At 35.0% G+C, this 15,384-nt stretch overlaps 1 protein-coding gene across 1 annotated transcript; it reads right to left on the bottom strand.

Annotated features, from left to right (window-relative positions):
* Positions 1-13,621: 13,621 nt before the first annotated feature.
* On the bottom strand, positions 13,622-15,038 carry LOC145627779 (uncharacterized). Its single transcript, XM_081680127.1, has 2 exons — positions 13,972-15,038; positions 13,622-13,814 (listed from the first exon to the last, which is right to left on the bottom strand). Exons 1-2 carry the CDS (start codon positions 15,036-15,038, stop codon positions 13,622-13,624), a joined length of 1,260 nt encoding a protein of 419 aa, XP_081536253.1.
* Between the last annotated feature and the right edge of the window lie 346 nt (positions 15,039-15,384).

Genomic DNA, 15,384 nt, shown 5'->3' with positions numbered 1-15,384 from the left:
GTTATGCAAAATTAATAAAAAATGAGAAAGAGATCTATTTATAAATGATAACCTCTATTATTTTATTTTAAAATTTAAGTATAATTCCACTTATTTAAGTGAATAACCCTTTTCTCATTTAAGTAATCTACATACGTTAAAGTAACTCTATTTGTTCATTACCGTGACCCTTATTAACCGACTTATATGTGATTATGTGAAGTGGTCACACCATATAACTAGCCACATATAAGAAACTATAATATTAAAAACACAATAATGAATTCATTTAGGAATTTTGAAGTCTATGTCAAAAAACACAAAAATGTCGCTTGAAATTAGTTTTTTTTTTTTTTTATTATTATTTATTTTTACTATAATTGTTGCCTCCTCTAGAGGTCTTTTTTATTTACCAATCTGGTCAATAGATTGTATATTTTTATACATAACATTATTTATTTACAAATAACAGTATATCTAAACAAATAAAACAGTTCGTCTTTATAAATAACAATTTTATCCATTTTCTAAATAGTTCATAATGGTTTATCGATTACAATTAAATTTGAAATTAACAACTTTAGTAATTAAAATTTTCAACTTTAGTAATATGAAATTAACAAAACATTACTACATTGATAATAAGTAATATATTGTTTATCAACACGTCACTACATTATAACAACTTTAGTGATTAGAAAATAAATTAACAACTAGGCATGACTATATTGCCTTATACAAGACTTATTGTAGTTGTTTTGGGGTTTTTACGGCTCTTGGGAATTGTGCCTTAGGCCTTTTTCACCCTGCTATGTGCATATGACACGTGTCGTGGTTCACTCGATTAACCCTTGACCGAGTGAACCCCTTGAGTAAACCTTGTCCGACCTGATTTACAATAATATTAATGCAAACCCATGGTTCATACGCTCGCATTGATGTTAAATTGAATATAGTGACCTTGATGTTAAAAAAACTCATTAAAAAAAAAAAATTTAACCACTTATGACTTTTATAGTAGCACAATAATAAGAACCTTTATTTTAACATAATGACATTTTTTGTATAAGATTAAACGACCATAGTATCTCTAATAGTGGTCTATAATAAATTAATGTGGACCATATTTTTTTTGGAAAATTTAACGGGAATAATCCAACCTTTTGTCCGTTCTCCCATATTAATCCCACCTTTTGTTTATTCCTAATTAATCCAACCTTTTACCCCCTTTTTCTCACATCAACCCTTGCAGGTCATATACCTATTACAACAGGTTAGAATGCTGACGTGGCACTTCTAGCTTTACAAAAAAGAAAAAAATCCCCTTTATTTAACCACCCCTGCTCCCTTGTTCTTCCCTGTTTCGTATTTTCCCCTAAATTCTTCCCAACCATTACTGAGTTTTTGTTCATAATCTTCCCAACCATTCTGATTTTTCGTTCATAATTGTTTAAAGTTGCGAATAAATCAAGGAATAATTTCTACATATTATTCTTGTCAATATGGATAGAGCAAAGCATTAACCATAAATACTTAGACAATAATTTGGCCAAAAATGAACCTAAAACAAAGGAAATTCCTTAATCAAAATTTACTAATATCACATAGGTTAAAGTAACCAAATTGTTCGCAAAAACTAACAAGTTTTATGCACATCATAAATTGTTCACAAAATATTCCCTAACTGAAAATATAGGCTAAGATTACATGCCACCATGTTAGTTTTCTTCAAAATACTTGTTGTTGATGTGTTGAATACATCATCACACCTTGTCAAACTTGGCTGCCTTGAGTTCCAGGGACATTTTTCCTAACTTGAGAAGGTCTCTGTGTACAAATGAAAGCTAATAAGTGAACAAAGAAGAACATAAAAACATGAAACAAAATAGAGTGAAATGAGCTAACTCACTGGTTGGATAGCACTGCCATCAGCTGAAATGATAATCCCCAGCGCCTGTGCTGCTACCAGCTACAGATGAAGTGGAAGAGGATCTGCCACCTCTTGATCCCCTCCCACCAGTTGAACCCCTATCACCTCTTGAACCAGTTCCTCCTCTAATCATCCTCCATCCTCTCCCGAGCTGGGTAGGTTGTGCAGTAGCAAGATGATGCTGTTGTTGAGTGGGACCAGCAGATTGCATCATAGTAGAGGCTTGTGTTTGATGTACAGTCGAAGTTGGTCTAGGTTCTAATTGATCATTCCTTGGTCTGCCCCTTTTTCTTTTTGCTGGTGGTTCACTCACAGTAGCTATGTCCTTGTTTGGACACCTTCTTTTGTTATGACCCTTCTCTTTACACACACTACAGGTCATTTCCATTCCAACCCGAGTTAATGTCCTTGGTTTTTTTAGGATTCTCGGAAGGATCTTTGATCCTATTTTTCCTAGGCCTGCCTGGTCCTATTTTAATGGGAGGGGGGTTCTAGGCTAGAATTCACTCTTGGCCAATGTCTTTCCCCCTCACATGGTGGAATCGACCCTGAAATTGAGAGTATAAGCATATATTATCAACAACCAACAAACAACACAAGTCAATGGTTAACAACATAGCCTTACTTAAAAATAAATAAATAAATAAATAAATAAATAAACCATACCTGCATATGCTTTCAAGTACACATCCTTTCTGTACCATTTATCAACATAGTCTTCAGCATTTTGATGCAAAAAAAAGATGCATGCAACTGCATGGCAGCATGGAATTCCAACCATGTCCCACTTCCTGCAAGTACAAGTTCTTGCCTCCAAATTCACAATTACTTGATCAAGACGGTAGCTTACATTAAACAAGGATTCAGATGAAGGCATGATATCACAATGTGCAGCTCTGTCTTTCTCTTTCTCAAGCTTCATGTGAATCTTAGGGCAAAGAACCGAAGTATATTTTTTCATTTCAAGCCTCTTTAAAACAAGTCTCTGCATCAAGGCAACCCTAATCTCCTCAAGCATATAGATGAGATGCTTTGTTCTCGCGTTGATGATATACCCGTTAAAGGTCTCGGCCATGTTACTAGTGATTGCATGTGTTTTAACATATGTATCCAAAAAGGCTCTACAAAATAACTTATGGTTGTAGCTTTTAAATGCAGTGGCAGCATCCGAGTTTAAGGTCTCCAGCTTCTCTAAATTTTCTTCATAATCTGCTAAGTTGTATGATTTAGCTATTGACCAAAACAGAAGCTTCAAATCATCCCCTTTATAAGTCTTATGCCACAATGCAAACACATGCCTAGCATAGTGTCTATGCTCTGCCTTAGGGAGAACACCCTTAACACCATTCAATATAGCCTTCAAACATACAACATAAGCATATATCACAAATACGACACAAAATGCATAAAAGTGGTTTAAAATTTAAGAGACATAAAACATACCATGTGTTCATCTGAAATGATGCAAATCCCTTCTCCATCTCCAAGATCTAGGCACTTCCGAATTTGCTCAAAGAACCACTCCCAAGAGAGATTATTTTCCCCCTATGCAACTGCCCACGCAATGGGATACATTTGCTCATTTCATCCCTACCAACTGCTGTCAATAGCTGCCCTCCCAAAAAGGTTTTCAAAACACACCCATCAACGCATATCACCCTTCTACACCCCTCTTTCCAACCATTTTGCAAACCCTCAAAACAAGTAAACAATCTCTGGAACACAGGTGTCTGTGGCTGTTTCTTAAGTGTTGTTGCAGTCACCACCTCAAATGAACTTCATGGACTACTACTCTTCAAAGCATCTAGATACCCTCCAACCTTTAGATAATGCTCATGCATTGACCCATGAAGCAATTTGTGAGAAGCATATTTCACCTTATATGCAAACCCCCTCCTAACTACCACCTTAAAAGCCCTTCTAATTGTCTCAATGATTTCTTTGGCTGGCCAATGGGGTCTACTTTTAAACACCTCTAAGAACTGCCTAGCTACCCAAGTGAACTCCAACCATCTATTTCTTTTCATGTTTCTATGACAGATATGGTTTGAATCAATCCTTTTAACTACAAATGTTGCTCTTCTAGAATCCCAAGCACTATACAAGTAAAAACCACACCCTTCCACACACCTAACTCCAAGTCTTTGCTGTCTTTTTTTGTCACTTATCTTAAATACTAGATCCCTTCCCTGTAGTATAACATACTTAGCAACTGCATCTTTAAAAGCATCCCTTGATGCAAACTGTTGACCAACTTTCCAAATGAAGACAGCAAAATCTGTGTCTGCTTTTACCAGAGTACCTGACCTCTTCTTTTTTTCTTCCTTAGTTTCATCCTCATCACTATTTCCTGGAGTTAGTAAATCATCATCACTATTATCATATTCACTCTCATACCCTTCCTTATTAGCAGTCCCTACTTTCACTCCTCCTACTTCAGTCTGTTCACCATGGCTGCCTAACCTCCCTTGAGCAGCTTCCCTCTGAAGTTTATCTGCTATTTCAACAAGCTTAGCAGAACAAGTCCTCACCCTCTCTTTTGCAGTCTTGAACTCTTCATCATCTACTTCTGTTTCATATCCTCCATCATCACAAAGCAAGCTTTCATTGAACCCCTCTTCCTGCTCATCAAACTCTTCATAATCATCACCTAGATCTAAACTTGCATCTGATTCCTCCTCATCCTCTACCACAACAACCCCTTTGCCCTTATCACTGATAGGATCATAGAGTGGATCCGAATCCTCACTCTGGTCAGAATAGTTTAAAAGCTGAGTCCATGTCAATGGGCTTTCTGGTCTGTTATCTAGCCAAGGATCATCCTCAAGGAAAATTTTTGGTGCCTTTGGGTTTGAATCTATGGGAGGAGAAGAAAATGTTGTTTGACTGTGTTCAAGGTTAAAGATTGATAAAGGGAGAGTTGTGGGTGTGTGTCTGCATTTTTTTATTATTAGTGGTTGAGTGATGGGTGGGTTAGATTTCTGTGAGATAAGATCTGAGGTACAAGCATCTTTCTTGTTGGACTCATCTTTTAACATTAAATGTTTGGGTGGGGCTCTCCTTATTGGCATCTTGTGTTGTGAATCTTGCTTTAGTAAATGTTGAAAATTTGTTACAACAGGTGGGGGCTCACTGGGGTTTAGCTTTGGGGAAACAATTCCATCAAACACATAAAATTCAATACATCTGCTTTTCTCAATTATACTCCTCAACTCCATCACTTCATGGTCTGAGTACACCTTCCTCAAACCATTAGCTAAGGTCATACCAGGAACTAAATAAAACAGGTTGTCTATTTTTTCATAATCCCCACAATTTTTGGCAAAATCTTCCAGCCACCACCAACACAACTTGTCAATATCAATGGTAAAAGTATTCCCTTTTCCACCTTTATATACTAACTCTCCATTTGAAATAGTTTTAAAAACACCACCATACCAATACTTTAGTGTGACAGTAGAGAAGGAATCATCCATCTACCAAAAAACCACAACATACACAACAATATCCAGCATTTAAAACCAATTCTAAGTTCAAAACCGCAAATTAAGAATTAATATAGCAAAACAGATCATATAATTCGCAATTCAACAATCAATTATCAACAACAGGGCACTTTTAATACACTACCCTAAACAACCAAACAACTGTCACAGGAACAAAGCGTCACCAACCAAAAAATTCGAAATTTCCACAACACACATACAATTACCCAAAAAAGGAAAGGAATTTAGGGTTCATTGATCACATACCTCCATTTGACGCGCTTCGATTCGAGAACCCACAACAATCTTTTGCGCGAAAGTCTTCGATGATTTCACCAGGTAAATCGGGAGTGAAAGACAATAGTGACTGGAGTACGGATAGAGAGGAGTAAATGGAGGTGGTGCTCGATTTTTTATGGTGATGGTGATAGTGACAGTTGTGGTTGGAGTAGTAATGGAGTTTCATTCATTTGGGAAGAAAACCAAAAGTCAATAAGTCCATAATAATCACCCTCACTTGTGTAGCCGGTTGCCAGTTAGCAAGGGTTGATGTGAGAAAAAGGGGGTAAAAGGTTGGATTAATTAGTGACAGGGTAAAGTCGTATCCCCTAATAAAAAATAATTACCTAAATCACTAACTAAAGTAGATAGGGAAGTAGGGTCGATCTCCACAGGGAAACAAGTCTTTTTACTCCTAATTAAATATTATAATCTAAATTATTTAAGTAACCAATATTTATGAATGAATAAGAAACTAAACTAAAAAGAGTAGGAATAGGGAGAAAATAATATATAAAAGGATCTAGGGCATAGGTTCACCAATAAATAATACTCCGGGGTAAAATAGGGTAATCAATCATTGACATTGCATAAATAACATGATTAACAGGCTCCCGCAATTTATTAACCAACATAGATCTAACATGCTCTCGCAATTTACTAGATCTAAGTTCTTATTGAAAATAGCCTTTAATATCAAATTAACATCTGCTCGATTCATCAATTTAATATTGCTATACTTTTACAAGCCGCAATTGTAAAACATTAAAACAATCCAATAAGAAATTATCATGCAATACCAACAATCAATAATAGTCAATCATCAATGCATCAATTAACCAGATTGTAAAGGGCTCTCGCTACTTATTACAATCACACAATTAATTTACCGGTATTAAATCTCATCTCTCGAATCTTGACTTAACCTTTTATAAATTAACTTGCCTATTGAAACTAGACCTAAACATTAATTCTCATCTCTCGATTCTTGAATCAATATTGTCAAACTCATGCATAAAAGATAGGCCTAATCTAGTCACAGAGCATTAAATCAATCAATAGGAAATTAATCTAGCATTGATAATCAACAACAATAATTTACCCCTTCATATTATTTATTAGATCCCCATAAACCCTAGAAATTAAACTACTCACAAATCATCATGACTAAACTAATCAAATAAATAAATAAAAGCATAATCAAGGGAGTAAATAAAATAACTGAAATAAAAGGGGAAGAAATTGTTACCAAAAAGTAATCTGGAATTAATGGAAGAATTAAGGACAAAAGTTTAGGAGAAAGAAATCTAAGAGAATAATTAAGAGAGTAGAGAAAGAGTAAAGAGAAGAGGAAGAGAAAAAGAAAAAGATCCTAAAAACGTATTACGGAGGAGTATTTATACTCCGTACAAAAATCCTAAGCTAAAACAAATTAAAACGACGCTAATCGTCTCCTAAATATACACGCGCCCGATCGGGCGCGCCTTTTTTCACCTCTAATAGCAATCTCGCGCCCGGCCGGGCGCGTCACCGGGCGCTTCTCCCGCCCGGCCGGGCGCGCCTCCGGGCGCCAGCCTTTTTGGCCGGGCGGCTCTCTTGGGCCACTATTTGGACTACGATTGGGCTCCAATTCTTCGGGCCAATCTGGGTTTCCTCTTTGGGTCTTGAATACTCGGTCCAAATGCCCCGGTATCACCTCTACCGAGCCCTTAATCACCGGTTCGATGTCTCTAACCGGCCCTGGGCTATAAACTCTGGTCATGCTTTTCCAATGCTCGTGATTGCTCCCAAATATCTCGGGAAAATACTCCAAAAGCATAAATCCCTGCAAAAGTCAACCAAAACTACGAAAACACTAGAAAGCACCAGTTAGTAATAAAAGTGGCTCTAAAGAGCCAAAAACACTACTAATTATGACCAAGGGACGGGGGTAAAATACTATATAAAATGGACACATCAATTAGGAATAAACAAAAGGTGGGATTAATATGGGAGAACGGACAAAAGGTTGGATTATTCCCGTTAAATTTTCCTATTTTTTTTAGAAGAAATGTGAACCCGATGTATTTAAGAGTTAATGTTAAAAATGGCAGTATATATTTCTATATAACTGTATCGTTTTGTAAATGACGGTATATCTTTCTATACACCAGTTTCTATTATAAGAAACAATGTTATGCAAAATTAATAAAAATTGAGAAAGCTGATCTATTTATAAATGATAACTTATTAACTTCTATTATTTTGTTTTAAAATTTAAGTATGATTCCACTTATTTAACTGAATAACCTTTTTTTTTTCCTCATTTAAGCAATCTACATACTTTAAAGTAACTCTATATGCTCATTACTGTGACCCTTATTAATTGATTTATATGTGATTATGTCAATTGGTCATACCATGTGGCTAGCCACATATAAGAAATTGTGATATTAAAAACACAATTTTGAATTCATTTAGGAATTTTGAAGACTTTGTCATAAAATATTAGATATTTTGGTCGCTTGAGATTATTTTTTTTTACTAAAATGTCGTTTGGAATTACTGTTTTTTTTTTTAAAAATTTTTACCATTCGCTAGTTTTTTTTTTATTTATTTTTTTAATTTTTTTTTTACCAATCTAGTCAATAGGTCGCATATATTTATACATAACATTATTTATTTACAAATAACAGTATCTAAACAAATATAATAGTTTGTCTTTATAAATAACAGTTTTCTTAATAGTTCATAACTGTTTATCGGTTACAAACTTACAATTAAATTTGAAATTAACAACTTTAATTATTACAAATTTTCAACTTTAGTAATGTGAAATTAACAAAACATTACTACATTGATAATAAGTAATTTATCGTTTATCAACACATTACTACATTATAACAACTTTAGTGATTAGAAAATAAATTAACAACTAGGCATGACTTTATTGCCTTATACAAGACTTATTTTAGTTGTTTTTGGGGTTTTTACGGCTCTCGGGAATTGTGCCTTAGGCCTTTTTCACCCTACTATGAGCATGTGACACGTGTCATAACCTGCTTAAGGGCTTGTTCTCATACGTTTATTTTTAGTTTAGTTCAGTTTAGCTCATAATTTCCTTCTCTTATAAAATATTCATTTCAGTTTAATTCAGTCAATGAGAACAGGCCCTAAGTCTGAACTATGGTTTTGAGGGACACGTGTCACTATGTTTGGTACATGTGTCCAATGTATGTTTAATGTAAACAATATAGTCAAATTTCTAGGATAATGATATAACTTCATATTAAGTACTCGTGTAATGGTATGATAACTATGATTATGTTAGTTACTACTGTAATCTAGTAATCTTACTATCACTCCCTATGTTAACCTTATAATTATACTTTAGTTCCTATAAAAGTTTCTAAATATAATGTAGAGTAAATTTAAATTCATCAGAAATCATAATTCAATATCATCACACAATAGTATGCAACAATATATAACAGTTAATTAAGCTGCATATAACAGTATATGCAAACAAAATTACAGCATCAGATATTAAAAAATAAAAAAAATCCAATGCAACCATTTTTGTATAAGCTTCTTCCATTTCTGCAAAACAGAACATTCACTTTAGTTCAATTCTTTACTTCAGAAGACAAGAAAAAAAAAATGATTTAAAAAACCCATAGTAGAAATAGAACACAAAAATTATAGTAGTATTGCAAGTGGAGCAGTACCTCCCCTGCAAGAATTGGGTTGATCCACATCATTGGCTCTATCACATTCTTCCCGGATGAAACTTTTTTCCCAAATTAAGGTGGTCGAACAAGATAAAATTACTGAGTAGATTAAACCAACACCATATTCAAAGGGAAAATTAAGCAAGCAGATTCTTATGACTTTGATGCAAGACCCACTGATACGACCTTCCAAAAACCTTCCAATTCTCTCAAAGTTGTTCCAATTAAAAATTAAACTCTAAAACAAAACAACAATTTACCAGATAAAGAGGAATTTAGCTCTACGAAGAGCTACAGATCTTCACGGAGCTTCATCTTTTCAAAGTTCAGAGGTAGTCGGAGCTATGGATCTCTTCTATGGAGCTTTACGGTTTAGTGGTTTTCCGACCAAAACAAAACCATTCTCGTGATTTTTGTGTTTTTTCACAGGTTATGATTTTTTACCCCCCTTCCATCACTTTTACCTACTCTTATTTTTTTTAACTTTAAAAAAATTGTAAATATTATTTTTTATTCTGGTATGGACTTGACATATCCAATACCAGGTAGTGGGTAATACTTACTCTGGAGAATGATCAATGCTTCATGTTCTAGATTTTGTGGTTCACATGCTCATGCTGAATCAAGAAGGGAAAGTGGTCAGAATGATGAAGTAATCCCCCGTATTTTTAAATATTTTATAAATGAATTTTTTTTTTATTTATAATATTTATTTGAATTTTTCTGGAATTTAATTCAAAAATTTTTAAATTATTAATTTGGATTAAAAAATTATTATAGCATAAACTATTTTATGAACCTTCATCCTACAACTCATGATCGTAAAACAAAGCCTATTCCATTTTTATTCCCTAATTGGTCCATTATATTTATGAGGCTCAATCTTCCTACTTACCCTACAACTCTCTCCTATAAACACAAAAGGTCAATCTTTATTTCTTTTCCCTTTATTTTATTTCTTTTTATTTTTCCTTGTTATGAAATACTACCTCCGTTTCATAAAATCTGCAACAATTTCCTTATACGGAAACTGCACATTATGTGCAACAAAGTTCAAACTTTCCTATTTTACTAACTTGTTTTGTGTGAAATTACAGTTATGCCCTTACTTATTTTTTTAATCTATACTTACAATTGGTAATCTGTTCTGCTTAAATTACTAAGGGTTCGTTTGGCATTACTGTGGTTTTCTGTTTTTTTTGGTTTTTTAAAGTATATGATATATGTCCCATAATGAATCAAAAATTATTTGAACTTATTAAAATCATGATAATTTTGAAAAGTAACAACTAAAAAGTGGAAACACCTTTTTCTTGTTTCCTGTTTTTGGTTTTCAAAAAAACAGGAAACGGAAAACCAAAACTGATGCCAAACAAGCCCTAAGTAAATTGATTTTTGTTAATCTCTCCCACCAAAATTAAATCAACTCCCAACTACTCTCATTTATTTCTTCCACCCTAACTTAAATCAACGCCCACATTCAACATTAGTCAAAAAATTTAAGAACCCTAACCCTTGTACTTCCCCAATTCACGCCTCACTTTATCTCTCTTCTGTCCATCCCCTTCATCAAATCCTCCATTTCTTCTCATTTTCTCTGTCTGCTCCTTCAGATCTACCATAATTCCCTTCATTTATTCCTTGATCTACAAGATCTGTCGATGGATAAGCGAAAAATCGTTGATTTGAGTCCCTTAGAGAAGGTTTTCTATGTAACCACCGACGACAAGGAGGCTAGTGTTCTGTTTGATCTGATCATTTCTCTTGACACGGATGATGAGTGGCCTTGCCGGTTTTTCAATTCCGGTGACGCTCGCAAGGTTTTGTCCGACGTTGGGTTGCTAGCTTTGGGAAAGGTCTTGAATTCGCCGGAGGAAGCAAAGGGGGGGTAAACTTCGTCGCTTTGCCGGAGGTAGACCCTAGCACCGTCAAACCAAAAAACCCTACATACAGACCTCGGAAAATTGGTAGATGTGAAACTATGAGGAAGATTGGTGGGAGGGGGTGAAGATTAGTGACCAAATAGAGGAAGATGAAAAGCCGAAGGTGGTTGAAGGTGAAAAAAACGAGGGGGGGAAAGGGAAGGAGAAGGTGGAAGGCAAAGTTGACAAGGAAGAGGAATTTTGGGGTTATACCATGTCCTCCACCCAAAATGTATTTCCCCTCAAAAGATGCAAAGGTTGGGAACAAAAGGGTGATATCTGGCATCGAGGTTAATGAAGAGCATATTGACCCAACGTGTCTGGACTTCCTCAAGTTTGTGGATGGTAAATTCCACCCATTTGAATGACTCAGATGCGTAACATTCTCTATCCTTTATCTTTATTAGCATTTATGATGTTTTATGTGTCCCTATTGTTGCATTGGCCCTTGTAATTAGCTCGAATTTTCTTGTTTATGCCTACTTTTTATGATTATCCGAGTGACTACTATTGCCTATCATGTTGTTGCTCTGTTGGTTATATGTTGTTGTTCATCTATTGGGTATAAGTTGTTGTTAATCTATTGGCTGGATTATTGTTTATGTTCATCCATTGGCTATTGTTCATCTCTTGCCTATTATGTTGATCATCTGTTGGCTATTGTTTATCTGTTGGCTATTGGTCATACGTTGGTTATCATGTTGATGTTGTTCTGGCTATATGTTGTTGTTGCTCTGTCCTATCATGTTGTTCTTCTGTTGGCTATATGTTATTGGTCTGCTGGGTATTGTTGATGCTCTGTTGGGTATTGGTAATGCTCTGTTTGCTATATGTTGATGTTCCGTAGGCTATATTGAGTCCCCCTTGTTTAAGTTGCCTATATGTTGTTGGCTATATGTTATTGGTCTGCTGGGTATTATTGATGCTCTGTTCGGTATTGTTGATGCTTTGTTTTCTATATATTGATGTTCTGTTGGCTATATTGAGTCCCCCTTGTTCTAAGTTGCCTATATGTTGTTGGTCTATTGGCTATATGTTGATGCTCTATTGGCTACTGTTGATGGTGTGTTGATGCTCTGTTGGGTGTTGTTGATGCTCTGTTTGCTATATGTTGATGCTATGTTAATACTATTGTGAGTCCCCCTTGATCTAAGTTGCATATATGCTGTTGCCTATTCATGTTGGCTATATGCTGTTGATACTATATTCTTGTTGTTTGATTACCTAAAATGAGTCCCACTTTATTCATTGCTGACCATCTGATCTAAATTGATTCTCCCTTTGTTCATGTTCATCTGATCTAAATTGATTACCTATAAGTTCATGTTCATCTGAACTAAATTGATTACCTATATGTTCATGTTCATCTGATCTAAATTGAGTCCCCCTTTGTTCATGCTGACCATTTGTTAGATTGTTTGGATATGGTGTTGGTTATTTTGGATAATAGGTTGATAATTTTGGAATTTTGCTTGGATATATTGATTTGTTGAATCTAATGTTGGGTACTTTGGTACTGTCCTTTTGTTAGATAAAACTGAGGCTAGGTTGGCTTTTATCTTGTTTCTTTGTTAGCTAATGTTGATCTTTTTCCTTTGTACTTTGTTGTTCCTACGTTGTTGGATATTTTGGATATTGGGGATGCTGGTTGATGGATGATGATGGGTCTTTGAACTGTTTTTGTTTTGGTGTATGGCCTTAATTGAGTCCCCCTTGATCTTAATGACCTATGTAGAGAGATCATTTGTTGTTGTTGCTAGATGTGCTAAATTGAGTCCCTAATTAATCTCAATGACCTATGAGAAAGATCATCAACCACCCTAAATTCCATATGATGAAGGGACTCATATCATAAACAAAAAGTTGTTTTCTTTGCCCCACTTTTTTATCTATCATTTTTAGATTGAAATAGTGTTGAGGTAACAAACAACTCAATTTTGTTATGCTTAGAATTCAAACTTCTGATGGAATTTTCCTTTATTTTTTTTTCCTTTTGAGAACCTAAAAGAAGTGAATTTGTTTTGGATACATACTACTACAATAATCATACTTCCATTTCATGTTTAACAAAAGCATGTCATAGCATGTTTACATACTGCATAGAGTCCCCCAAAAGTTACACATAACCACAGATATTGAGTCCCATACATTAGAATATGGTTATGTGTGGCAGTCCACCCTTATATGTAGGTCCTAAGGACTGACCAAAAACTAACTTACACCCATAAGCAAAAAAAAAAAAAAAAAAAAAATCAAAACACCACATAATATATTTTTAAGTCCCTACCTGCACAAAATATTTATGCTAAGATCTTCTCAATCAGCATCTACTTCCATTTCATGATCTTCTTTTGCTTGTGCCTGGTTAACTGGTCTAAACCTGTCATTAATGTGGTTTACAGCTTGTGCCACCAAATTAGGGCTGACAGTGAGCCTCTCTGGCAGAATTCCTAGTTGTTCCAGTCTTCTCTTTTTCATATGGGGTGGAGTGAAGTTGTTGCCTCCCTTCCTTTTAGAATTTTAGTCATACATGACTGTAATGTGATCCATGTGAATTTTTTTGATATTGGTTCAAATGTGTTGTATACATCTTCCACAGCTTTAACTAATTCCTCAACATTTTGGGGAATGATTTATAATGAATTGATTGCATAACTGTGAACAACCCTAAGTCTAGGACATTGAGATTTGGAGATTGTGGGGGCTGGTACACCATCTTGATGTTGAATCCATTTTGTGTACAAGTTGCCACAAACTCTAGATCTGCTGGAATTTTATGGGAAGTTGCATTATCCCATTGAATGACAATATCCTTAGACAAGTGTGCTGGCCAATTCTGTATAATGGTTGGAATTAACTTATTGACCGACATGTCTCTGATCACATCTTTAGTAACTGACTGCAATGCTTTCAACTCCATTGTTCCTGCTGCCCAGTTTTTGTTGGATTTTTTTGCCCTTTGCTCATAAACAAACCTAAATATGCCATACTTCCCATCATGAATCATTTCCTCATTTCTGTTATGCTGCGGCTTTCCTATCATGGCCATGAACATGGCTTTAACCTTAAACCTTCTGGACTGCTCACACCTATAGGGATTTTCTTCATTAGGCAGTAGATAAAAATTTCTTGTCTCTAGCTTAAAATAGAACCACTTTTCATCTATGTGAATGACATTGTCCATGTCATTATAAGTTGGGTCCTCTGTTTGTGTGGCAGTGCTGAGGTGTGCCAACACCAATCTGAGTCTCTCTATCTTGTGGTTGTTTGTCAGCTTTGGATGGTTACAGCTTGTATGAGTTCTGAGCAACCCCCTTTTTCTCATCCTGTGTATTGTTACATGAGAAATTTTTAAATATCCCACATAACTTCTTTCTGTGGTTCTCAACCTAAGTGGGCATGACTGGAGGAATTCTTCAGAATAATGCTTGTATTTGGGACCAACTTTGCCCAATTTTTTTATATTCTTGACATCAATCAGCTCCCTACTCCATTTTTGCTTCATGACATCAGTAAATAATCTACAAATTGTTGATCTGTAGACCCCAAATTTTGCTGCAATTTTGCTTTGCATTCCCCTTTGCAATGTGTCATCCTCCCTTAGTTGTGTTAGAATTTCATATACAATACCTCTTTTCTCAGCAAGAGTGAGTTGTGTTCTGTCAGCTTGTTGGTTACCATTGCCTTCATTATGATTTGCATGTTCATTTTGTTGTAGAAGATCTTCCTCCATTAATATCTTATGCTAAAGTACTAATCACCCCAACCTTCTTCCATTTTTTTTCTTTTTTTTTTGTTTGTTTTTTTCTTCTATTGTTTCAGAATCTGCTGTAACAGAGGACAACCACTAATAGCTGATGTACATGATGAAGCTTGAAGCCTTAACTTTTGGAAGCTTGAAGTGCTGACTTAGAGCAATTAGGAATTTAGTGCTCTCATTTTGAAGGCTGTATTTATTGCTGTATGTAATTTTTTGAACTAGAATGGTGGTGTATTTATTGTTGAACTGCTGTATTTATAACTTAGGTTCAAACAAAAAAACAGTGGAGCCAAATTTGAATTTTGGGAAAGTTGAAAAT

The sequence above is a fragment of the Chenopodium album genome, chromosome 4 (genome assembly GCF_948465745.1).
Source record: "Chenopodium album chromosome 4, dcCheAlbu1.1, whole genome shotgun sequence".
Classification (NCBI taxonomy): Eukaryota; Viridiplantae; Streptophyta; class Magnoliopsida; order Caryophyllales; family Amaranthaceae; genus Chenopodium; species Chenopodium album.
This window is presented reverse-complemented; position numbering and strand designations above follow the sequence as displayed.